Below are 27,093 nucleotides of genomic sequence, written 5' to 3' on the forward strand. Positions count from 1 at the left end.
AGAAAGAAAAAGAGAAAGAGAGGAAAAGGGAAATAAAAAAGATAAACAGAAAGCAAGTGAAAAAGGTTCGTAAAACAAGGAAAAAAAGAAAAGAATCAAAGCAGTCATGACAACCAAAGCATCTGAAAATATTTCGCCCACCCTTGAGCCAAACCGAACGCAATTCCTTGGCGACGCCTCTGATCTCTGCTGCTGAGGATGACCTGGGTAACCAAACAGGTGCATCTGCATGTGATGGAACACAAAAACAAGTCACTACAAGGCGAGAATCTGTCACAACCTTCGCTTCTATGCTTCATTAGCTGCAAAGAAGCATTAAGATTCAAAGCGAAGATTCCATTAATTACACGCTTTGCATGCAACTATTCAAGAGCCAGAATTTCTTGCAGTCACTGAGCCCATTATCCATCGTTCCGCCGACGGCTAGGCATCTCCGAAGAGACGAAAGATGCATGTACTCTCTAGAAAATACCGGAAACGTACTCTATATGCAACATTGTTCACTGAGCAGACAAACAACTAGTAAGAAATGTAACGTAGAATTCATGGAATGGCAAACTGCTTTGATACTCTAAATATATACACACAAGACACCACTTGCACTCGCTTCGGTATGCTGGAAAACAAGCGTAGGGTATTCTTTCTACCGTAACTTTTTGAACACACACTATACCAGAGTTCCCATTCATAATTCCAGGATTTCCAGACACTTTTAAATAACTTTCCAGAACACTCTATAATGTACACTGTATGATGTCTACCGCGATGGAGTCAGACGCTACCCACTGGACCACAGCGGCTTTTAAAATGATTTAACATACTATTAAATGAGTGCTACATCTTCAACTTTGCATGTTAATCAAATTAATCATATTGACGTTGTTTGAGTTGGTTTTAAGACCACTTTATGCACAGATAGGCTAATCAGGACTTGTCCTACAGTTTGAACTGGGATCCGAACCACTGCAAAGTGCCACCACATCTTAATTACAAGGCGACGACGTTATCAGTAACGCCATCAGGGAGGCACTTAATCAAGTTGGTTCGACACACTTGAAGATAAATGACAAAAAGTTGAGGAACATTTTTATATGAATCACTTAAAAAAAACTGTTGGGAGGAACGACTGAAATGCATTTCTAGTTCCCAATCTTGAAAATGAAAAAGCTTCCTTTTCTACGTTTACCATGATTTCTAAGTCAGTGGAAGCCCTGCATTATCTATTACGGTTGATCGCTCGCAACGGAAAAGCCTCGAGAATTGACTCCTCAAGTAAGTGAATTCCAGTAAATTTACCACTGTATTATCCCCAACAAGTAAATAAGCATTTGTCCGCCCCTCAGAAAAAAAAGAAATAGGAGTCTTTCCTTCATCAGATCACAGAATGCGTTTGAACAACTCAATCCAGCAGAGGAGTGACAGCACGAAGTTAGAAATTCCCAGATGCTACATGTTCGATGCTGCAGAAGCCGTCATTAAACTCTGAAGTTCCGAGAAGACCCAGGAAGACTCACATCATCCACATGAATAGCACAGGAGAGTCCGTTTCGTGTGTCTGGGTGGCAAGTTCACAATCCAAGCCCTCCAGTGCCTAAACCATGAGCCGAGTTCGACGAATTCTGCATACGCTATCGTGTGTTGCAGGTTAAAACAAATCCAAATTCAAACTTGATATTTTAATCCTTAACTGGTGACGTGAGGTCTGTGATGATACCTTACAAAAAATATATATGTGTATTGCTTGTTGGCAGTACCTGCTGGTGTTTTATCTGACCATCTATCGTCCTTTCCCTATCAAGCTTAGTGTAACTTTGCGTACTCGTGGGTATGAGTTCATATTTCCAGCATTTCACAGACACCTCACAACAAAATTTGCGTATTTTTTTCCAGCCATGCCTTCTTCATTGTACCACAGTAATTACCGTGTCTAGTATAGCGGGTTTGTCACGTAGTTTCAGGTCGGGGGCTCCTAGATTTGATGTTGAGAGTAACGGTGACAGTGACACTGTGAGAGAGACATTGCAACTGAAAAACTGCCATATCACAGTGTTGCACGTTTCACTATTTTACTTGTAACAAGGAAATTAGTGGTTGTATTATATATATATATATATATATATATATATATATATATATATATATATATATATATATTATATATAGTGGTATTATTATAAGTTTTCTGAACAATGCTTTTTGAGGCAAATTGTTCGCATTTGTATCAAGGCATTTTCGTCAGTAAAGTTATCTGCAAGTTTGAAATTGTATAAAGCAAGGGTTCCCAAACATTTTTATTTCACGGCGCCCTTAGCGTTTCAATATTTTTCCGCGACACCCAAGTCAGAATGCAACCCTCTGTTAGTGTCATAAGGGTGCTTGCCTTAAGTTAAAAAATTAAAAAGACATTCGAAATTCAGAAACATTTCATATGTAATAAAAAAAGTACTAAACAAGCACATATATGGAACAATTATATAATTTCAGTGAAAATATTGGAACATTTCGCGGCGCACACTTTGGGAACCACTGGTATAAAGTATTTTCTACATACACACATACAATAAGGTTACGTCAAACATCACATTGCTAGCACATAAATTGTATCAATTATCTTACCTCAACACTTAAAAGAGTGAATACATTCGGAGAAAACTATTAGAGCACTGAACACTTTTGCCTTCCCGATGGCATCTTCGCCTTGTAATCAAGAAGTCCCGGGTTCAGAACCCGGTGGAGGCACATAGTAGTTCGGATCGCAGTCTAAACTTAGGTTCCGTGTTTTCTCCACACATATCATCTTAAGATGGTGCGGTTCTGGATGAAAAATAGCTGGCCCATATCAAACCATATATCGAAGGACATTACAAGGTATTAGCGATGAAGAACATGAAGTCGGGCTTAACCACTCCAGCTCACTTTGGAATCGAGATCAATCTGTGGTCCGAATCGGCAGCTTGTGCCGCATTGAGCACCCTCCTTTCCTGTTATAATCCGATGCCACGGCATAAGTGGAGTTGTAGAGAGGTGGACGGTACGACAAGTTTACGCTTAGACTCGCTGCAGTTCTACGCTCGGTAGCCATATTGAAACTTACACTTTGTAGGCGACGCTTATTGAATAGACGATTTAAAACTAAGTGCTACTTAGACACTTTATCCACAACACTACTTTCAAATATATCAAACTTTAGGAAATCTCGAAGGAGACCGAGTCTGGTCTCTTCTAAATATTATTGAGGGCTCTCTCGAGTTTTAAAAGACCGTCTTGGTCACGGTAAAATAGAAAAACATAATATGTGAAAACAGCTAAACAGGAATGTTACAGGTGCAAAAAACACTACTGACCTACCACAAAACTATTATTATTTGAAAGCCCTCCATACGGTTCCGCACGAGGCACCAAGCCGTCGAGCAACCTGCGAAGGAGCCAGTTTCCTCCTCCCATTGAAGCACATTGTTGCTCTCGCCTCGGGACAGCCAAAAAGCACTTTACATACAAATATCTCGCGGTCTTGAGATAGCGGACACGACGGTCAGCTTGCGGGACATTGGAGTAATTGTTTGGGCAATAAATTTCTCCAGCACCTACCTCCTCCTCGTGTGCTGGGCCTCATCTCCATTCAACAGACCGGCTTCCGGGGCTCTCTGGACCTGTTGTAAGGTCAGATCGCTCAGAGATCCAGCGGGAAAACCGGCCCAAAACATCCACGCTCACAATGGTATCGTAAAGGAGAAATACCTTCATCTTGAACAAGAATTACAATTTGGTGTTTATGTAGCTTCGCAGTTATTCTTGACCAGTAAAACATTCACGACTTGTTTATATTGGCGCTGGACATTCTAGCTAATTGCCTTGGTGGTACAGCGTTATGTGCGTTTGATTAACATTCTAGACGTTCTACGTTCGAATCCTGGCAGATATATGTGTGTTCTACCGTATTTGTTCTTTTGTCTAATGTACCGAAATGCCAATGCTTTCCACTCGTTATTACCATCTCTTTGGTTAATCGCGACGACGAGGATGAATCAAGTACTGGTGAAATAGAAGATGAGACAAAAACAATGATACATGGGATGTAGGCACTCAAATATCAAAATATCAACTTCTCTTCCACGTAGCACACCCTAGATTTGGACTGTACGTTGTGGACTAACGAGGCTCTGGCGTCTGGACCCACAGCTACTATAATCTTCTGTGGGGCTTCCACATTGTGGCCTCTCCATGTGTGTTTGTGACTGTCACATCAACAATTTCATCTTATCACCCTTCATCCTCACCTTCGCGATTAACCAAGTGACAGAAAAGCAAAGTAAAAATACACCAAAGCAATAAGCTTCAACGTGCTTTAAAATCTTGTTTCTTTCTGAATCGAGTTTTCGATAAAGTTAGCATATCCCAAATGTGCGTGTCCTTCATTTTGTACTTATGTTTAGCGCGGCATTTCTGCCACTTTGAGCTAATCGCGACGATGAGGATGAGTGATGATATGATGGGACACTCAAAGGGACACTGATGAAGGGACACTAAAAAATAACACCAATGTCCAGGCCGGGATTCGAACCCGAGACCCCTGGCGTCGTAGCGCGCTGTGATACAATGTACATACTCGTCCACAATTTCCAATGCTAATTCCATCTAGAACTTATGCATTCTCCGCCGAACTACTGAAAGCTGATTGTAGTTCCTACGGTACTCGTGAATTTTTCCATAGATTTCAATAAGAAAGGAAAACTGAACGTAATGAAAACTTCCGTATTTCAAAACGTCACGTAATGCGAATTATTAGAACTTAATAAGGAAAGCATATCTTCTGAGAATTCTGAAGCACAACACTTCGAAACAATTAAAATTTTACGACCGTTAAGTTCAAATGTCCTTTCAGCCTAGGAAAAAACCACAAAAAAATTGGCTACAAAGTGGGTTGCATTGAAAGAAAATTGTTAACGTTGAAATTCGGTACAAGAGTATCTTATTATGAAGTTTCCTCAATGGAGAAAAGAAACGCCCTTTTCAATAAACAGTTACGGGAGCCTTTGTTTTTCCCTTGCGAAAACATGACCTTGTTTTCTTTCCGCGACAGAATTATTCGACGGCTGTTTTCGCTTGCGCGGTTTCGTGGCGTGAATCGAACAGTATAACTGGACTCTTTCAGTGTTCTTCGATAATGAGCTCGTAAATCGCGACGACTTTTGTTCGGCTTTTGCACTTCTGCTGGGGGATTTTCTCAAGGTCTACACAGCTTGCATTCACTACAAGGATCTTGCGATGATTGTGGGAGAGTTTCCCGGCTGCTGACTGCTCTCTCTGTCGAATGTGTATCACTTCCTCGACTCCATGACCCCAAGCGCTGGTCGTTGCAACGGCTGCTACAATACACTGTCACGGTGGTCTTGTGGCTATCTGCCTGCGGAGGGAACGCAACTTCAAATGACACTAATGGAGAATTCCACAAAAAGTGGTCCTACTCCATGTAAAAAACCAAATGAACCAATCCAGAAAATAATTATTGTTTTTAATTGCATTAAGGTATAAATGTCTGCTAATGCTTACAATTTGCATACATCACCAACAAAAATGATAATCATATGAAGCCTATATTCTTGCAAGACAAATGAAATTTGGCCACATTTTTAAAGCGTTACACACATAACACATTTTAGTTAATGCATTTCATGCATTCACGTTCTGCCATAATTCTCGTTTAAAATAAAAAAAGCAAACACCACAAAATACCGTATTTGACGGCATATAAGTTTTATGCATATTTTTGAGGAAAAAGTTCTATCACTGAATATTATAATTAATTTACAGTATTTCAAGTATAAGTAATGTGTAGGTATACTTTCAACAAATCTCCTTCGTCAAAAACCAGACATTCATATCCAGGGCTAAATAAAGAGTAACTTGAAACAAATTGTCCTCTGTAACATCCAGTGCATTACTAATTCCACACTTCTTAAATTATGTTAACCACTGTCTTAGTTCTCACAGCATCCCATGAAGCTTTGACCCATTCACAAACTTCCTCCTGATGGTGTATTGAGTTTGAGTTATTTCTTAAGTCCACTTTAATGCAGAGATAGACTAATTGAGACTGGACCTACAGTTTAAAGTGGGATCCGAACCACTATGTACCTCCACCGGGTATCGAACCCGGGACTCCTGGATTACAAGGCAACGACGTACTGATGGTGTAACCTGAGTATCGGCGTATAAGACGTACCCTGTTTTTCAAACCTATTTCTAAAGGGGAAAATGCATCTCATACGGCGGCAAATACCGTACTTCATAATTATCTGCAATCACTTCATTATTAATTTTTTAATCCAAACGCTGGAATGCTCCTAATTCAGGCTGGTAAGAGGCTCTTTTCCTCGAAATCTCCTTCAACACGATCTCTTCCCTGCAAAAAAGTAAATACCTTACGAGCAGATGGTCAGCACCTCCTCTGATAATCTCGTTACACATCACGTTATCAATTCATACTTATAGCTGAACTCTACAATACCCTCCTCTATATTCTATGGGTGTAAAAAAAAGTGGGGTTGGTTTGCTAAGGTCTAAGTTAAAAAATGACAGATGTTGCAACCTATGCTTGTTTTACGCATCGCCACATCTAAACTCTACACACAGAAAACTAAATACATCAAATCCATTTTCAAATAATTTTATTATTATTATTATTATTATTATTATTTTGTATTTCCAAAGAATCAGGTTTACAGTTTGATGCGTTTTTGTATATCATTTTGTATATCATTTTTAAAGGTAACGCCAAAGTATGATGCAAGTAGGTATATCTTCCTATATGTTGAGGTGTGCTTATGCGTTTCTTGATGCACCTTCATCCATCTTTCTTGACGATGAATTCAAAAATTTGGTCTGAGGTACAAATATTATGATTTTTTTTGTTTCAACCGATGCATTTATTTTTCTGTGCATAGCATCACCTTCAAAGTTTAGAAATTATTTAGGATATTGTAACTTTGCATGTGCAATAAACGGGTAGAAAAAAATGACAACGAATAAAATTAATCTGAAATTGTCGTTACTTAAATTATCAATTCAAGTTCCCACATAATACTTCATAAAATCCTAATGCGATTATATACTGTATTGCACGTGTTAATTACGTTCAGTGGAAATTGGGCGTTGTTTATCAGAGTGGCAGGTGAATAAAGCGCAGATTATTTTTGATATGATGTTAGTTTATTTCTAAGGTTGCCTGAAAAAACAGAAAGAAGCACAGCTTCGCTTTGAAACTGCTCTTGCAATGATGTAGTTCATCTAACCGCACTTGAACGTGAGACAGAGTGCAGTAGCGATCAGTTTGGGAGATCGTTTGAATCTTCCCACGACCTCGAAACCAATTCAATCTAGCTAAGTGGCACCCACATTAAGCATTCTACAATACGACGCGAGGCATCAAGCACGCTTGCTTTCACTGCTGCTGTATTAACACCTACTAGCCTCTTCATCATGGACTTTTCCAGTACAATTATCGCTTTAACAGTTAACTCTTATCCGTATAGATGATATGTAATTTCCCTATTAACATGATTTTTTCTTTCACGTTGTAACAAGACTGACGTCAGAGCAGACAAACCTTTCGAAGGCGAAGGCTTGCCTGCTTTCTTAGAGTGATTCTTTATCACAGCATATTAAATCAAATTTCTGTAATATTGTAATATATATCTAATTGTAGTCCTGGCAAAGGACCTGTATCGATTTAAACAAACATAGAACCCAAACTATGTCAATTGACAAAAATGTTGATTCCATTAATACATTAAAGCGAATCAACTGCTAATGATGCAGTTTTAATACATCGAAATACACAGAGAAATGCATGAATTGAGGAGATCAGACACGACCGTTTCAAAGAAACCAAACCTACACGTTTACCTGTGTAATTTATTATTATTATTATTTATTGTAGGAAATCAAACCGCTGACAACAGCATACAAAGCTTTATTGCAGTAGTTATGCATAGCGGACACATAGTATAAACTTACAAGATGGCAGAGATACTAAAAAATGGGATAAGACATTCAATAAAAAATATTAATAAACAGAGCAAGTTTAACAGAACTAAAAGTGCATCAATCTTGATATTATGCATTTCGAGTTGTGCGTAGACCTCTAAACCGATCGCCCCAAATTCTCATCATCAGCCCAATAAGGGATATATAACTACCGGACAAGTATCTGTAACGATAGCCAGCTTCTTGAATAATCATCTGTACCATTTCCTACGTTGCTTGTACATTTGATTCATTCAAAATCTAGTGCGGCTAGAAATAGAAACTCGATCCATTAATACTTGAGGTTTCGGCAAACGAATTCTCAGTACTGTTTGTAGATCTACAACCACCCATTTGCAATTTTGCCTGTTATCTTGGAGCATGTTCTAATGAGATATTTGTCAATTTGATTCCTTTAAATTTGTATGGGCTTCACTGATCATGGCAAATATGAGAATACAAGCAAAACAAACAAGTTATCGCGTTGCAATCTTCTGAGAAAAAAGACAGCACACAATAAGCTCCAGTTCACAAAAAGAGAACAACGTTTTAGTACAAAAGCACATTAATAATGGCAACTTAGATAGAAAAAATGTAATCTTGAAGTTTCACTGCTGGTCAAAAACTTGAGAAAAAAGGACTACATTCACACGTCAACACCAACCGAAACCAAATTCGTATCTTCTCATATGGCAACACAACCAGAGAGATGCATACTTCAATATAACGTACCAAAGGGTGCCGCTCAATATAGCCCATTCTTACTTCAATGAGTCGTCTGCTTTTTTCCTGACGTAGACCTCCATTGATACCAGACATTGAACTTTTGAAAGCGTTGATCTATTAAGGGTAGGGTTTCCTTTCCAACCTTTCTTCTTTGACTTTTTGGTCTAATGCCGACAAAAAAAAGAGAAAAACGTTGCAAGATCCTCTTCTTGCCCACTTAGTTTTGTTTAGTTGAAGGCCACAGAGAGCACAGTATGGCTCTTATAAAAGCAGTGCAAGGGAATGAAAAACACGGATTGGCAATGGTTCAGTTGCCATCAATAATTAGTACTTTGATACTGTGGGGGGAAAGGGGAGGTGTGGGCGGTTGTCTCCACCTGAGGCCTATCCTGTGCCGCCGTTTCAAGTGGAAGGTACTGACCAATCTTCAATGACTCGCTCGCTGCCTCTTTTATTCTGCAAACAGGCGCTTCTAGAAAAAGAACACGGATTCCTTTGCTTGAGTTGCACGACGCACACAAATTTCATTAGCGGATAGTTAGTGGAGGGGAAAATGTAAAAAAGCGGGATAGTTGAGTGAACAGGCTTCGTTAACACTTGGCATGTTGCTGCAGGTTCATGTTGTTTTTCTGGGTACTCTTTCTTCGGTGGTGGAGCATCCTTCCAATATTGTGGTGGTACATCATCAAAGGCCCTCGAGAAGTCTACTGCAGTTGAATTTCCCTTTCATTCAAGACACATCAAATTATATGCTCTCCCTTCTTGGATTAACTCTCAGGTAAAAGTCCTTATTTTAAATGGATAGAAATACAGTACATGACAAAAACAAGGCTAAGCTTTCATTCTCAAAATTATCAAGACATTAGTTTCCAAGATTATCTACTCGTACTTTACTAGTTAATCTCAGGGAGCTTACTCATACAAAAGGCCGATTGAATAGAACTGCGCGGTAGCTAGCCAACTAAAGGAAAAAGAGATCTTGTTAGAAAACTTGTTTTTAAACCAGTGTATTTTGTTCCACTTGCACTTAAATGGTTAAGTTACAAATACTTTTGACTCCACAGTAATGTTTCCATTAAAATTATTGTTTCCAATATATATATTAGAAACAATATATATACATAAATATATACATAAAAAACAAATAAACAACTAAATAGGCTCGTAGTCGTGGGTTCCCATCCCGTTCCTCGCCAGAGCGCTCGAAACCAAAGAATCAATTCACAGGCGAGAACAACTTACTGAATTAATGTTGCAGGGCGATTGCTGACAATCGAAGTAATGGGCTTTATACATTTATTTACAACAAACAGGGCTCGGATTCTTCCATTTTTTCTATCTCATCCCCCAAAAAGGGAATATGAAGTTGACGCCTCTGATACCCATTATTGATAGTCTAGTTATCTTATGATCTAAAATAATTTGGAATATAATCTTCAACACAATCAACTGATTAGGATTCGACAATTAACAAATCCACAAGTTAGATTTCCGACAAATATTTTTATTTTAGAAATTTAATTTTTCATTACAACTGAGCTGGCTATTAGGATGTTCTACGAATTGAATGCCTCTTAATTTAAATAATTCAGTGCAATTCAATACAGGTTATATTAGGATCCTAACCAAAGTGCAACATGTCTCCAGCGGAGAACGAACCTGCGACCCGTTGATTATAATGCAATAGCTTATTCTAACAGTTAATGCTTCCATATCGAAATCCTACTACACTTTATACCATAGCCCATCAACATTGTCTCTTTAACGAACCGTTTTATTGATTTCCAGATTACGTACCTGTCAAGGAAAGTGTAAAATCTGAAACTCATGGCTTGAAAGCAAAAATGTACTCATAATAAGGACATATATCATAAGGTCCTTAAGCACTCTCTCTCATGTTTGAAGACTTCCTGAATTTTACGAGGCAGTTGCGCAAGAAGAGTTCCACGATGTTCACGGAGCAATATCCTCCAGGGAATATTCCCACAGCGACTCAAGAAGGAGCAGAAGAAAGGACAATACACGTGCAGACCATCCAGTGTAGCCATGGGCACAATGACAACTGGATCCATCGGCATCTCTTCCTCACACCCACTTCCACCAATTAAATAGAATCGTAATTCTGCGCTGCCATTTTCCCGGTCTTTACGATGACATGTGGATAATGCACTACAAGGGTTTTCTCAACAATGAGGTGGCAAAACATGAACTGGTCCTGCTACTGGTACTGTGCTTCCTCAAAGACGCCGGCTGGGATTGCATGATTTAATGCTACGTCAGGAACTTTTAATATGCTACGATGTTAATCGATCATTTGTGCAATGACGCAGCTCAATAATGTTCGATTTTTAATCGTCTGAAACCAGCCAATGACATAGAGGTTCTGTGAATAGACATACCAGGTTGCTTCTTGTTTTTGAGAGACGCGTGATCAACGGCCATCAGTGGCATGTCAATAAAGAATGTGGGCTTATGATTTTTTAAACTTGTGTTATCCCACTGTAGGTCCAGTTGCGATTAGCCCTTCTGTGAATAAAGTGGATTTAAAACAGCAATTCAAATTACGTATTCATTTTACTCATAAATTCATTTTTCGAACCCCTACACGAAAAACTGAACGAAGGTTTGCTAATTATATATAACAATTCAAATTCAAATTTTCTTTATTAAAGGGCGAGGTTCAGCCTGTGGCTGTTCTCCCACCTAACCCCGTTTGACATTTACCTGGTGAACATAAACAAAATCATAAAAAAGAAAGAAAATACAATAAAAAAAATGAAAAAAAATGGTTACAAAGAAAAGAACAAAGACAAGATTTTTAATAATCAAGACAACAAAACAATATAATTACGAAGGGGAAGAGCAAAGGAAAAAGATAAGTAAGTGGATAACAACATACACAAACGAAATATGGCCACAAAACAGGCAGACTGCTCGACCAGCCAACGGAAACTATAAGTTAGTTACCAGCCGACGGGCAAAAGGGATGCTACTGGTCATTACAAGTTCAAGAAAGAACGACAGTGTTTGGTCGCATCACTGACCCAGAATTCCCCAACTGCAGAGTTGCTTTCGTTTCACGAATTTGTAGCCAATTTCCCTCCGTCAGTTTCTTCAGAGCAATGCAGACGCGAGAATGAGACCGACAAAGTAATTCGAGCAATTGGTAAGACGTGACTCAATTAGCAAGCGCCGGGTAACAACAATCCCTTTTGCACGTCTCGAACTTGCACTTCCTCAGTTTCTTGCTTGCGTCTTAATATATTAGCCTCTTACGCAAACAAGGTTAGGTCTTGTCTTGCACACGTTTCCTCTCTTTAACAGTGAACTTGACCTTTCAACAATATTGCCCCGAAACAGTGAACGTCTTTAAAACAAGATACTTCGGTCGACTGGTAGCTTTTTTCTTCAAAAAAGTTTATTTACGACACGAAAATGGCCGACTTTGCTGCTCTAGCCTTGAGGCACTTGTAAAATGTTGGAGTAAAGTTGAATTCTTGTACAAAATCTTTGAAACAGAATTCGTATCCTTTGTCTTGCGGGACATATTTATTCACTGAAGTATACATTAATTAATTCCATAATTATAGCGTTTCAATTGCTGATAACTGCATGGATATTCGGTAATACCTTTTAAGTCTCACTCTCGATTGATTTATTGATTGATTTGCTTTATTTTACTTCGCCTTTGTGCTACTTTTGGCTAATTTGCAAAGATTGGGATCAGTGATGATATGATGAAATTAATGAATGGACACTCACAAACATCCATGCCCATGCTGGGCTTCGAACTACATACGTAGTATGTAGCGGTAAGAGGACATTCTTTACCAACCTTTCTAATATGGGATATATTACGTTCCCAGATTCAGACCATACAAAAATAAAATCCAAGATATAAAACTGCAATAGACTGCAGTCAGCTGTAGGCAATATATTTAGAGACTTAGTCTGCTTTTAATCAAGGAGTCCCGGGTTCGAGGCACATAGTGCTACGGATCCCATTTTGAACTGTGGTTTCAGTCCAAAAAACAAACTTCGAATTTAGATATTTGGGAATCAAATTGATATGGAAGCGCCCAAAGAAAGCTACTTTTTCAAGGTTTATTTTTAATAGTAGTATTTCGAAGATATTTCGGCGGAGGCATGGCACGTCGCTGAATCAATATATTGTTTAATCAAAGTGTCGTCATTCAAGGGCGTATTTTATGGAGGTACAAGGGGTTCGGAAACCTTCGAAAGACTAGCCAACTCCAAAATTCAAAAAGCAAAATACTTGTTTCCTGCGGTATAATATGAAGTCGATTTATTTTCGCAGAACTTACAACTTACTAATAATAATTCGCATAAAAATAATGATCATGGACTTTACTTTTCACCAACTGAACCTACTATTTTTTTTTGTGGATATTCTTAAATATTCTATTTAAGGTTGTACTTGACATTAATTTCTTTGCTAGGACAGTTGCTTTCATATAAATTTTAGTGATCTTAAATAGACATAAGCCAGATAATGAATACTTGCTGTTCTTTTATCTGGGCATTCCATTGTCACGGGCGAGACACAAAGACTATATTTTTGGCATTAAAATAACTATTCTGCCGATATTTAAATATCTTTCTTACAGTATCTGTGCAATTATGAAACTAAACATTGTTCACTAAACACAACTACCATTAAAATACTTATAGCTACAAGTGAACAATTTTGTGTCACGGGTGGGACAGACAAAACACTGCGTCGTTACTTAATAAGACATTTATTTTAATTTCTGTGAAATTTCAAATTATGAAAAATATATTATTTGAGGCAAAAAGGAGAAGGTAATTGACCTTTTAATATTCTAATAGGGTTGAAGGGGAAGTAAAAAGGAGGAGAAAAAAACAACAACTTTTCTCTTTTTCGTTTTTCACTTTCTTTCTCTCCCTTTCCAAGAAAGTGAGCGAGAAAGAGAGAAAGAAAGCTCACTATCTCTCTCTCTCTCTCTCTCTCTCTCTCTCTCTCTCTCTCTCAGTTCATCTTCTCTCTCCATGTAACACTTAAAGGAGAAATTTATTGTCTCTTAGTGCCATGGGTGGGACACAATACAAAACAAAAGTAAATCAAAAAGTTACAATAAACGAACAATATGTAAAACACTTTGTACCTTCTAACTTAAAATATGTATACTTGAAGTTTTATCCAAATTACAAATCTAGATTGTTGACACACAGAATAAAATTACAGCATTTCATTTAGTTTTAAAAATTTAGGTCCATGGGCCCTTTGACATGGAATGTCCAATTTCTATTCTTGTTTTATCTTTTTACCTGTTCATCTAATAAGAACAAATATTAAGTTGGTTGGTATTTTAAGTCCACTTTTATGCACAGCAAGGCTAATCGGGACTGGACCTACAGTTTAAAGTGGGATCCGAACCACTTGCGCCTCCACTGGGTATCGAGCCCGGGACCCCTTGATTACAAGGCGGCGACGCTACCACTGCGCCATCGGGGAGGCCCAAGAACAAATATTAATTGGCCTATTATAATAATGTTATTACTAATAAACGATTAATTATCAACTGTATTACTATTATTATTACATGTCAGACATTTGGTTCGGACCCCTCCCGATATAAAGTTCTAAATACGTGCCTGTCGTCAATTGTCTGTGTTAACAAGAGATAAACGATCGGCTTCTTTCCTTTCCAGGTCATTCTAGAATCGGACGGACACCACTCCAGGATGACGACGGCCGTCCGGCTAGCCCACTTGGTGGCTGCAGCTCTCTTCCTGCTCTCCGGAGCCGCCATACGACCCAGCTTCGCGGACGACGCGATAGAGGACTGCGACCCGGAGATGATCGGCTTCGAGATCGTCACCGGCTACGTGTACACCGCCCCGACGGAGATGATGGACTCCCTCCCGGGGACGCTGATGCTCACGGACTGTCTCGAGACATGCCAGATGAACGATTCGTGCCAATCCATCAACTACGAGACGGGGTTGTGCGTCCTGTTTAGCTCTAATGCCGACGTTTTTCCAGGTAAGCCGCAATAATGTTTACTTGCTTCCATGCACAGATAGCACACTGGAAACATGAGCCTTTTACCTGGGTCAACTTGAAGCAAAAAATTTCAAACCCGGGGGATACTATCACGCCTGCGAACGTACCTTCATATTTCCACTTATTTGAAGATTGTGAGTCATTGCACCACACGAAATTGCAATATTTAAGTTTATTAAGAAGGATATAACTCTACATATTGCACTCCACAAGCGAGAACAAATAATTTATTCATAAATATGAAAACAATAACAAGCTGTAATGTGCAGCTCCGCCATATTTCTACCATTGGCTATGCGCGAGCGAAGATGCGCGGCTTCAAACAAAAGTGCATCGTTTCCAGTCTGTATCTTGAGGTCTCTGCTTCCATGCTGGGATCAGTGTTACCTCATGAAGGTACAATTTTACTTTCGCAGGGAAATTCTGACAGAATTATATGTGAAAAGGGAATAAGGCATCAGACTCAGTATTAGTACAGATTATTTTAGATTACAATTTCCTTCTTATCTCTATTCCATTGAGTAGAAGTTTATATATCTATTTACATTCCTATATTGTAACTTTTCTTCATCTGCTAATAGCAACAATACATGATGAATGATGAACTTCTGAAATGGCCAATGGAACAAAGACAATAGCAAATTCATGCCTGACCAGGGTTAGAACGTGAGGCATCTGGCCCATGTGATTAATATTTTAACATCTTTAATGTAAATCATGAACAAAAGAAAATACTACTACTTAACAGTTGGGCTGAAAAGTTCGTAGGCTAACATAGTAAAAAATATTTTTTTGACAAAATTCGATTTTATTATTCAATATAGTTGCCTTCGAAGGCGATACAACGATTATAGCGGTCATACAATTTTTCGATGCCATTTTTATAGTACGATTTCTCTTTAGCCTCAAAATAGGCCTCAGTTTCGGCGATTACCTCTTCATCAGTGGTAAATTTCTTTCCAGCGAGCATTCTTTTAAGGTCTGCAAACAGGAAAAAGTCACTGGGGACCAGATCTGGAGAATATGGTGGATGGGGAAGCAATTTTATTACGGTTGAATATCGCTAAACATTGCTCCGAATAATCAAAACGTTGTTGCTTTTGATCGATTGTGAGCACGCGCGGCACCCATTTTGCACACAGCTTTCGCATGTTCAAATATTCATGCACAATATGTCCAACACGTTCCTTTGATATTTTTAAAGTCTCAGCTATCTCGATCAACTTCACTTTACGATCATTTAAAATTATTTTGTGGACTTTTTTGATGTTTTCGTCGGTAACAGCCTCTTTGGGGCGTCCACTGCGTGCATCGTCTTCGATGCTCATTTCGCCTCGTTTAAATTTAGCAAACCACTTCTCAACGGTTGATTTTCCTGGTGCAGAGTCCGAACAATGTTTATCAAGCCAAGCCTTGGCTTCAACAGTATTTTTTTTTCGCCAAAAAGCAATGCTTTATTAACACACGAAATTCTTTTTTATCCATTTTTTCACAATAGCAAAAGCTGCTTCACTCACAATGCTATATCTCACGAACTAATTATCCGGCAGCTGTGAAATTTATACACGTATCTTTTGAAGGTTAGTACTAAGTAAAAATCACATGGATTTAATTCTAGTAACGCCATCTATGAGTCAGCCTACGAACTTTTCAGCCCAACTGTTATCATTCTTATCATCATAATTAATATTCTAGGACTTCTTGTATGAAGGGAAAAATTGGATATAAAGGGGAACTTTTGCTCCTCGGACTGTGGCACCACTGGCTGGAACACAATGTCAATGTCCCGACGAAATTTAATTAGTCCTGCGTCTACCACGAGTAGATTACTATGTGGGGCTCCACTGAAATGAATGATGAGTTTGGTGTTGTAACTCTTTTCATCCTCCATCATCATTCCCTGCTTGATCTTTGTCTAATTGCCTGTTAACTATGATAATTTTATGCTGCGTGAACATGCTGTAACCGTTGGTTTGACATTGCTTGACATTGAAATGGAGACATCTCATCATCTCAACTGCAATCTTGGCGGTTTCCTTTACATATTGAAGTTTCGGCAAGATTTGTTGCCATGCCTTCCCTTTTACTTTATCATGTTTTCTTCCTTTCTTCATTGCTTTGGCACAGTTATTCATTTCGTCACAACTGTCGTGCAAAGTGAGCATATGACATTGTATCTATGGAGTATGATTTACTTATATGTTGAACTAGGCTAGGTAGCTACTAGACCTGATCTCCTTTTTATTTTTACTTTGACCCTTTTGTCCTCAAAAGGAACAAAGGACATTTCTAATTAAACATTCCGCTGGTAATTTTCCTTTGAGCTTGTCATTTTGCATTAGATACTTCAGAGGAATGGGCTGTATTCCATAAATACTAAACTGTGTAACTGTAGTTACTCCAAAACGTGTTCAGGTGTTTTGACGTAACAAGGACACTCACACACAGTCACATGGACACACCACGAGCTAAACTGTCCAGGTGACAAGAGACAAAAATCACGACAATATCTGGGTGAATACAGGGTGGCTACAAACAAGCAAAAATGAAATTCCCTGACTTTTCCAGGTTTTCCAGGACAAAATTTACATTTTTCCCTGACAATTACAAACTAAACTAAAGCGATGTTTTTGTAAATTGAAATAATAAACTCATACAGATCCAGGCATGGATTTGTTAAGCACCAATATTATCTTCAATGAAATTGACTAAATTCCTCTATTCTCTATGATTTGAATTCAAACTGCAAAATAGTGAATTTGGAAAATTATTACAATTCACAAGCTAAGGAAGAATTACGGAATTTTGTTGTACCCAGTAAGTTTAAAATAAAATACTTGATTATTTTTAAAGTTACGACTAAATGAGATAAGAGTGAAGAGTGAATAATTAAGAAATACAATTTGTAATTTATCAGTCTCCTTATCCATTCTCGGTATTATATGTTGATATTTCCACTGAAGTTTGGAAGCCTCTGCTTGCAAGAACCATGAGTGTGGACTCAATTTTCAATGCATAAAGCTACTTCCCTCTTCTCTGTAAAGCAAACAACTTAACTCTTTCATATAAGTGAAACAATTGAATCGAACAAAATAAAGTGTCATATTTCCTTACATTATCAATGGGATTTCTGCTTCAGTACAGTATATCCAAGTGAAGTACTGTGAAATTGACAACATGCAGTTATACCATTAATGCTGACGAAAAGGGTATGTAGATATTAGAAATTTAATGCAAGGAATTTATAGAATTGCATTGTATAGGTACCTGATTTAGCTAACCACACATTAAAACACTAATAATAAAAGCTTCTGAAAGTTCATATACGAGGGGAATCCTGAAAAAAGCTCCAATGGTGTCTATACGCAGCACTAGTGGTCGGAGAGCGACACACACACATGCAGGCAGGAAGAAGTGGCATTTAGCTGTAAATGGTAATAGTCGTAATGCAGCCGTTTTAGGAGAGTTCTAGGTTAAAGATTGCAGCTTTCATACAGTCTCCCACAGACTGCGATGTAACCTACATTGCACGCTCGGAATTTGGCACAGAACCACCAGCAATTGTGTGAGGTGTGCAGACCGGACGTCGTGAACGATAGTATGGTCAGACGATGTTGCAGACAATTCACGGAAGGCCAATCGAATGTGCACAACCCCATACAGCACAACACAGGCCCTTTGCATCACTTCAGGTGAGAGATCTTGGACCACTCCATGCCCTTTAATGTACCGACTTTCATCTCCTGGTTTAACTGAAGATGTTTCTGGCAGGGCAAGAATTTGACAGCTACACTGCGGTAGAGATAGTTCCAGTCTTTGTTTGTCAGACACATATACCATGGGCATACAAAATTTAGTGACATGCTACGACAAATGCCAGAAGAACGATGGTGATTATGCCGAAAATTAAGTTAGGACTCACTGTTACTAATGCAATAAATTACTACTGATATTCTTGTTTTATTTATGCCTAATCGGTAGGGACCTTAATATTTTGTAGTTTTTTTCTAAATTGGTGTATTTTCTTATTTTTTAGTTTTTACTATACGGTGTTATTTTTCCCAAATTCACATTTTCATTTTAGCGCATTTTCTGGCAAATATCTGAAATTATACCTTGACGGTGTTTTTAAACTACTGTTTCACATGGCCTACATATCTTCATGAGAGTTTGATATGTTGAAAGTTGTTTTGAGAAAGTTATTTTCCATACATCTTTTTTTAAATTTTAAGGTAAGGATTTTAGATAATGGAATTTCCCCCGTATATACTGAAGGGTGCATAATGACCATAAGTGGCGACGCACCAAAAAAATTTTAATCAATCAATCTCACGTGACAGATATCGATATATTATAGCACCAAAAATTGGCATTATCTTTTTTTGACTTGTTAGTGTTATGTTTCCCAAAATTCGCGTTTTTGTTTTAGAACATTTATCTGCCAAATATACCGAAACTTAATACTTCATTGTGCTTTTAAACTATTATTTTAAATTGTAGGTCACATGGTCTACGTATTTTCGTGACAGTTTGATATGTTGGAACTGGTTTTTGAGGAAGTAAAAGTAAAGTGCTCCCCTGCACTTTTCCATGAAGGTGTATAGGGGTGTGGAGTTAGGGTCCCACACTTTCTTGATCACGGCTGAAGGTGGCTAGTGATGTGATCAGCACCACAGTCCTGGCTACCTTTATCCCTCAAAGTTTCCTCAAGGTACCAGTTTCATATTATGCTGGCGCCGGAGCAGTCTGAATATGTGGAAAACATCCCAGTTCTCCCCCGCAGGGGATCGACCCCGGGTCTCTCGCATATTAGTCAGATGCCCTAACGACTGAGCTCCATTATTACTCGCTTGACAAATGCCGATGGTGCACACTTAGCTTGGTAATTCAAAACATATCTTCTGTGACAAATACGAAGATGTGGCTCCCTTGTGACGGTAGATATGCACTCGATCTCCTGTTAGAACCCTACCACTTTGCTCTGTGATGCAAATGGTTTTGATAGAAGTTGAAAAAATTGTGGGAAATACATGATTTAATGTGTCTATCAGAATTATTCCATGTACGTATAACCCTACAATTTACTCTTGAGTAAAATGTTGGAAAACTTGCATGTTCTATGTACATAAACATGGCCTAGAAAAGACAAGAATGTTGGATTTCATGGAATTTTTCATTTTTTTAAGGACATTTCTTTTAAAAAATCGTTAAAAATGCCAACAATTCGCATTTTATGCCAAATTCGCATTATTTCGATATTTCGAAGGGGCGAAAAATGTGTCCAGACATCACTGCACATTCCTAAACATAACTTCGCAGCAATTACCATTTTTCACGGTTTTGGCGTTTGCGAAAAATCAATGTCCCTACTAATTGGAAATTACTTTCTGGCCACCCCTCATATAAATCAGTAGATGGAAAGTGAAAATTTAGCAGGGCTGGTAGAGAAAAGTCAATCCTTGAAGAAAGTGATTTGCTTTTATGACTGAATGAATCGAGTAAATATGATATTAAAATATTTACGTATTTATTATTAGTATTTTGTTTCATAATATTGGATATTAACCTTACCCTGTGAGAGATTAATGACCATCTCTCATGAGTTTAAACAGACAGGACAGAGAGTGGCGTTAATTTCAATGCAATACTAGTGTTACAGTAAATTTGAGGTTGGGAGCATGCTCTTGCCAATTTTTATAACTTTCACCAATGCAGTTTATGTTTCACTTTTTCGTGATAGTATTCAATATATATCCCGTTTGGTTGAATTCTTCTTGATATCTAAGAATAGTGCAATGTCATTGTAAACGTATGTTAACTTGTGCGAAACCAGTAATACGTCAGGATGATGAAAGAAGACCTACATTAGCACTGCTACATTAAATAAGGTGAAGTGAGCCAGGAGAGTAATAAAATTCCAGCATCATATTTGCAGTCCATGCAATTTCTGTCGCATGTTGTAGTGAGATACTTTGTCAGGTGGCGATATTCAACAAAAATCGTATGTATCAATGGAACCTATTTGTTTCCATGTTCCTTCAGTTTGCCCAACAAAATGCTTTACTACGTGACAAGTCCCCTTACTACTCCCATATGGACAAGAAAAAATGATAATTCAATGCATTTTGCACGTAATATTTAGAGGCTTAACCTTTACTCCCCCAATGATACCATATGTTATCATCAGAGTAAGGTCGTACTGGCCTGATGATACCATATGGTATAATGGTGCTGATTACGAAATGAATGTGCTTTTTGGACATTCATACTCTTATGTTTGGGTGGAAACTCTCACACAGGTCTGGAGCAAGCCTGGGAAATTCATATTGATGACCAACCTTCCCCCTCTCCGCAACATATCCATGCCACATTTCCGAACAGAGTTTCACATTTTGGCTCATTATTCAATCTGTATGGCACCCAGGAAAATGTAATATGTTTCATTCTCTTTGGAAACGACCATTCTTTGAAGAGAATACTAAGGTTTGCGCCTTTTCACTAAAATAGCGGGAGAAGAGGGGGCAAACCTCAGTTTTTTATGTTTTTTCATTGAAATTCGGTGGTCGCGCCCTCAAACCCCCCTTCCTCCGTTCGGCGATCTGAATTGTACACGGTTGCATGCTCTGATGTTTTATCTGTAAAACAAAACTTATCCGCAGTAGATTGCTCCCATAGTGCCCGAGTTATAACAATTTTCCTCCAAAAATGCAAATTACCTATTTTTCGTAAAAAAAATAATCACATTTTGGCTTATTATTCAACTTGTATAGCAGTCAAGAACATGAAACATGTTTCATTCTCTTGAGAAATGCCCATTCTTTGAAAAGAATACTAAACTTCGCGCCTTCGTCCCAAATAGCGGGAGAAGAGGGGGCAAACTCCAGATTTTTATAGTTTTTAATTAAAATTCAGGGGTCGCGCCCCCAAACCCCCCCTTCCTCAGTTCGGCGTTCTGAATTGTACACGGTTGCATGCTATGATGTATTAGCCGCAAAACAAAACTTATCTGAAGTAGATTGCTCCCATAGTGCAAGAGTTATAACAATTTTCTGAGCAATATGCAAATTACCTATTTTTAGTAAAAAAACAGTGTTTCACATTTTGACTTATGGCACCCAAGAACATGAAACATGTTTCATTCTCTTTGGAAACGTCCATTCTTTGAAGAGAATACTAAGGTTTGCGCCTTATACCCAAAATAGCGGGAGAAGAGGGGGCAAACTTCAGATTTTTATGTTTTTTTCAATGAAATTCGGGGTCGGTCTCCCCCAAATTCCCTTCCTCGGTCAGGCATTCTGAATTGTACATGGTTGTATGCTTTGATGTTCTATCTGAAAAACAAAACTTATCTGAAGTAGATTGCTCCTATAGTGCCCGAGTTATAACAATTTACCTCCAAAAATGCAAATTACATCTCTTTCGTAAAAAAAATAATCACATTTTGGCTTATTATTCAACTTGTATGGCACCTAAGAACATGAAACACGTTACATTCTCTTGAGAAATGTCCATTCTTTGAAAACAATAATAAAATTCGTGCTCTGTACCCAAAATAGCGGGGGAAGTAGGGGCAAAATCATTTTTTTTCCCATTGAAATTCGGGGGTTGTGCCCCCAGCCCCTCTTCCTCGGTCCGGCGTTCTGAATTGTACACGGTTACATGCACTGATGTTTTATCTGAAAAACAAAACTTATCTGAAGTAGATTGCTCCTATAGTGCCCAAGTTATAACAATTTTCCTCCAAAAATGCAAGTTACATATTTTTCATTAAAAAAAATCACATTTTGGCTTATTATTCTACTTGTATGGCACCCAAGAACATGAAACATGCTTCATTCTCTTGAGAAATGTCCATTCTTTGAGAAGAATACTAAAGTTTGCACCTTCTTCCCAAAATAGTGGGAGATTTTTGTTTTTTCTATTGAAATTCGGGGGTCGCGCCCCCCAAACCCCCTTCCTCGGTTCAGCATTCTGAATTGTACACGGTTGCATGCTATGATGTTTTAGCTGCAAAACAAAACTTATCCGAAGTAGATTGCTCCCATAGTACCCGAGTTATAACAATTTTCCTCCAAAAATGCAAATTACATATTTTTCATTTTAAAAAAATCACATTTTGGCTTATTATTCTACTTGTATGGCACCCAAGAACATGAAACATGTTTCATTCTCTTGAGAAATGTCCATTCTTTGAAAAGAATACTAAAGTTTGCGCCTTCTCCCCAAAATAGTGGGAGAAGAGTGGGGCAAACTTCAGATTTTTGTTTTTTCTATTGAAATTCGGGGGTCGAGCCCCTCAAACCCCCTTCCTCGTTCCGGCGTTCTGAATTGTACACGTTTGCATGTGCTTATGTCTTAGCTGCAAAACAAAACTTATTCGAAGTAGATTGCTCCCATAGTGCCCGAGTTATAACAATTTTCTGTTCCCGTGCAGAGTTTCATAACGATATCTTTAAATAAAAAAATTTAAAAAAGTCAATGAAGACAAAATTCCCTGACATTTCCCTGACTTTTTTTGACACCTCAAATTCCCTGACTTTTCCCGGTTTTCCAGGTTTTCCAGGTCTGTCGCCACCCTGGAATAACACGCCATCTCTCCCAGTACATGGCGTTTTGCGTTAGGCGCCATTTTTTACCCTGGTGGCGAGAATTGGAACTATTTTTTTTTTTTGCATAATTCACGAGCGCATTGCTTCATTAGCATATCTACGAAGTTTCAGACTGCTACTCTCATTACAGCCCGTGCTGTACCACTCTGAACACCGTCACTTTAATTATAACCACCTGGTACAATTACGATCGAGAAGGCATCAGCCCGGTTAGCTGTAATGGTCACCATGGTAATGTAGTTCAGATTATTACGAAGTGTTTTTATGTACAATAATGGATTACAGTGAGGAAGCATTTAATGTTTTATTACAATTTATACAGTATTATTAGTTCACCTAACAGGATAGTTCTAAGATGATCATATTCTACAATACAATGTAGAATTCGCCAAAGTAATTGAAAACATTTTCAAAGAAAATAACAGGGAACAAAGGTTTACATGCAACTTAATCCAGAAACATTCTGATCATAGCCATTTTCCTTAAACACAATTTCCTGTGTGGAACAAATCGACAAAAGTCACCAACGTCAATACGTTTTCCAAGAATCATGTGAACAAGACAGAACTATTTTCAGAAACTCTTCAAGGTGCGCGCGGCTCAAAGTCAAAATATCGTGGTTGATGAATGTAGGAAAGAGGATAACGGAATTTAATCCCATTAAGGATAAGAGCCATTAGCTTCATGGCATTAATGCACTAGTATAAAAAAGCACTTAAACACACGCTAAAGCTCATTAGTACAAATTGGCTACACGTTGAGAAAAAAAACGACCGACTCCACAAGAGTGACAGCAAATGGAATTCAACTCCAATTAAGCCTGGAGCACAAGCGCTGAGTGACAATGGACACAGACACAGCATGAGGAACTTTGTTTTTCAGTGGCTGAGTGAATACTTAGTAAAAACAATCCTCGTTCCGTATCCAGTAATAGAAACATTATAGTGGATGATGTAGAAATACATATATGTTTACGCTGAGTACCACTACCATGCCTCACTTCATGGATTTATGTGTTTATAGCCCCCTTTATGCCAAGAGACCAATCCACATTGGTAAAATAGTTTAAGTAGGATCTGAGTCGCGTAACACATACCCTTATTAAGTGCAGCTAAATCTATAACAGTACGGATTGTTTAGGAGTACATTCGACCAGCAGGGAAGAAGACCTAAACTCATTCGTGTTATAGATCTGAAATTGCTACTTGTGGGTAGCATGTACCACATCCTTAACTGGGCACAGTATAAAATACATTTAAGATCATCAAATACCTCCTGTTCTGAATATTTTCACACATATTGAAGTATTCCTTTCACAAGATTTCCTTCGGTGTAAGGGGTGGTCCTTTCTCAGGACACCCAAATGACAACCTCACTTCCACGTAGTGCACTCTAGCGACAGACTAGCGAGGCTCTGGCGTCTGGACTCACAGTCGATATAATCCTTTATAGGGCTCGTGTTGTGTCGTCCATATGTTTTCAATTGTCCCTTCATCCATCCCATCTTATCTATCTCAATCCACCCTCATTTTCACGATTAGTCAAAACTGGCAGAAAAGCGAAGTAAAATAAAACAAATCAATCATTAAGATTTCCGTGGAATTTAATATATTTCTTCCCATATCCAATATCCATAATGGATATATTTTAGAAATTACTTGATTGATTGATTGAGTTAGTGTTTTAAGTCTACTTTATGCACAGTAAGGCTAATCGGGACTGGACCTACAGTTTAGAGTGGGATCCGAACCACTTTGTGCCTCCACCGGGATTCGAACCGGGGACCCCTTGATTATAAGGCGACGACGCTACCACTGTGCCATCGGGGAGGCCGGATTCTTGTTGGTGTCTCTTTTTCTGCCCCCCCCCCTTTCTCTGTGTGTGTGTGTTTGAGTTTTAAGTCAACTGGACTTATAGATTAAGGTGGGATCCGAGCCACTGTGTGCCTTCACCGGGTATCGAACCCGAGAACCCTTCACTACAAAGTGACGACACCACGACTTCGCCATCCGTGAGGCTGGTGTACGCGGGTGTTCAGATGAAATCTACAGACACATTAGGACGTATGTTTGGACGCAAAGATAATGCATCGCCTCTTCAGAAAATTGGGTTCATTCATCCTGTGTACACAACGTTATATACTTCCATACTGGACACCATAAACTGTGATCAATTACCATACAGAAGCCTAAAGGCATAGTCATATTAATTACCAAGTAATTTGAATTTATGTATAATCTATTCAAGAAATGAACTACATGGCAGTTTATACGAAAAACCGGACAATACAGACGTATTAAGTACATACCATATTAGATTACATTCTACACATATGAATTTCATTACAGAAACATGTTATATTAACCTCACTGATACTATGAGATAACTATGGGCATAGTAGCACATGCGTTGTCGCATTCTTCACTTAACCTAAGAGGAGTCGGGAAATTCACTTTAAGAAAACCGACCTGTTGACAATTACAAGGTGTAGAATTGGGAATCGTTCTGTGAATATTAATTTCAGTTGAACTAAGATGGAGGAGAAAAGGAATGGACACTTGTCAACTGAATTATAAACGAGCATATCCATAGAGTAGTGCTACCAGTGACATTTCTGAAGTAACACTAGGAAAAAACCATGTCGACCGAAAAAGATATTGCAGCAAACAAGATGGAATTCAAGCACAATAAATAATCTTCTTATTGCGATATGAAGGCGGTACAAATCCTCTTCACGCCATCTGTATAGCAGTATTCTGATGAAGGCATTCACACGCCAGGTCGGCCAATACATTTTTATTTCTGGAGTCGAGAAATGAGAAATATAAAACAAGTGCATAGCGTTACTGGACCTGCAAGCGGGGAATGTACGTGCTGCAACTATTAAGAGGCCATTAGTGCACACGGTCCCGGTAATTCAAAACCTCTGCGACAAGTTTGGACGATGGCATGATACGGAGTCAAGAGTTTGCAGACGTGAATTTCTGGTTCAACAAGATGTCCTCCATCTGGCTAAACATCTACGTGAGAACGAAAACATTCTTCGGCATAGCCAGCAATGCGGCGAAATGCCTGGATCCACAGTGTCACGTTCGGTAGCTATTTTAGCGCGTTTCGTATTTCAATAATTGGAGACAAGAAGAAGGACGTGGGCACAGACCATAGTTGCTAACTTAAGACAAAAGTCGCTAAATATGGTTGGCTGTTAAATTAATTACTTTCTGGCTACATTATCTCCAGAATTTACATAATCTTTCCAGATTATCGTCTGTGTAGATGTGTTCAACCTGCGCACTAATTCGGATGCAAAGAAGATATGCGCCTATTGTGGTCTCTTTTAAAACTGAAGGAAATAACTCTCAACAGTGGCGTGTCCAAGGTAGGGTTGCTTGGGTCATTCCACTACAAAAAGAAAGTTAATGCAAGAAAGATAGTAAAATATCACTGACCTATCAGTCACCGCCCCTTCACAAATATCCTTGACAAGCCACGGATTCTACCCGCTAAATCAGATAATTAAAAGTTTAAATTAACTTTGCAGAAAATGTATTTTAAATCATATTCGGTAGTGTTTTTTTGAACAGGTTTAATATAAAATTCAAAATTTGATTATAAAAATCGTCAGAACGTCTGAAACTATATTTGAATATTATTCTTCAAGTTTATAAATTCGATTTAGCTACT

The 27,093-nt window shown here is 38.4% G+C and overlaps 2 protein-coding genes across 2 annotated transcripts in view; one reads left to right on the forward strand and one right to left on the reverse strand.

Annotated features, from left to right (window-relative positions):
- The window catches only part of LOC145981997 (autophagy-related protein 16-1-like), a 731,341-nt gene that overhangs the window by 425,308 nt on the left and 278,940 nt on the right, over positions 1–27,093 (reverse strand). The gene's annotated exons all lie outside the window — the stretch shown is intronic.
- The window catches only part of neo (ZP and PAN domain-containing protein neyo), a 127,996-nt gene that overhangs the window by 47,105 nt on the left and 53,798 nt on the right, over positions 1–27,093 (forward strand). The window contains exon 2 of the mRNA XM_083115529.1: positions 14,446–14,779. Within this exon, the coding sequence (XP_082971655.1) occupies positions 14,479–14,779 (301 nt within the window). The 5' untranslated portion in view covers positions 14,446–14,478. The remainder of the gene's footprint in view (positions 1–14,445; positions 14,780–27,093) is intronic.

This window comes from Lepisma saccharinum, chromosome 30 (genome assembly GCF_977018435.1).
Source record: "Lepisma saccharinum chromosome 30, izLepSacc3.1, whole genome shotgun sequence".
NCBI classification, from domain to species: Eukaryota; Metazoa; Arthropoda; class Insecta; order Zygentoma; family Lepismatidae; genus Lepisma; species Lepisma saccharinum.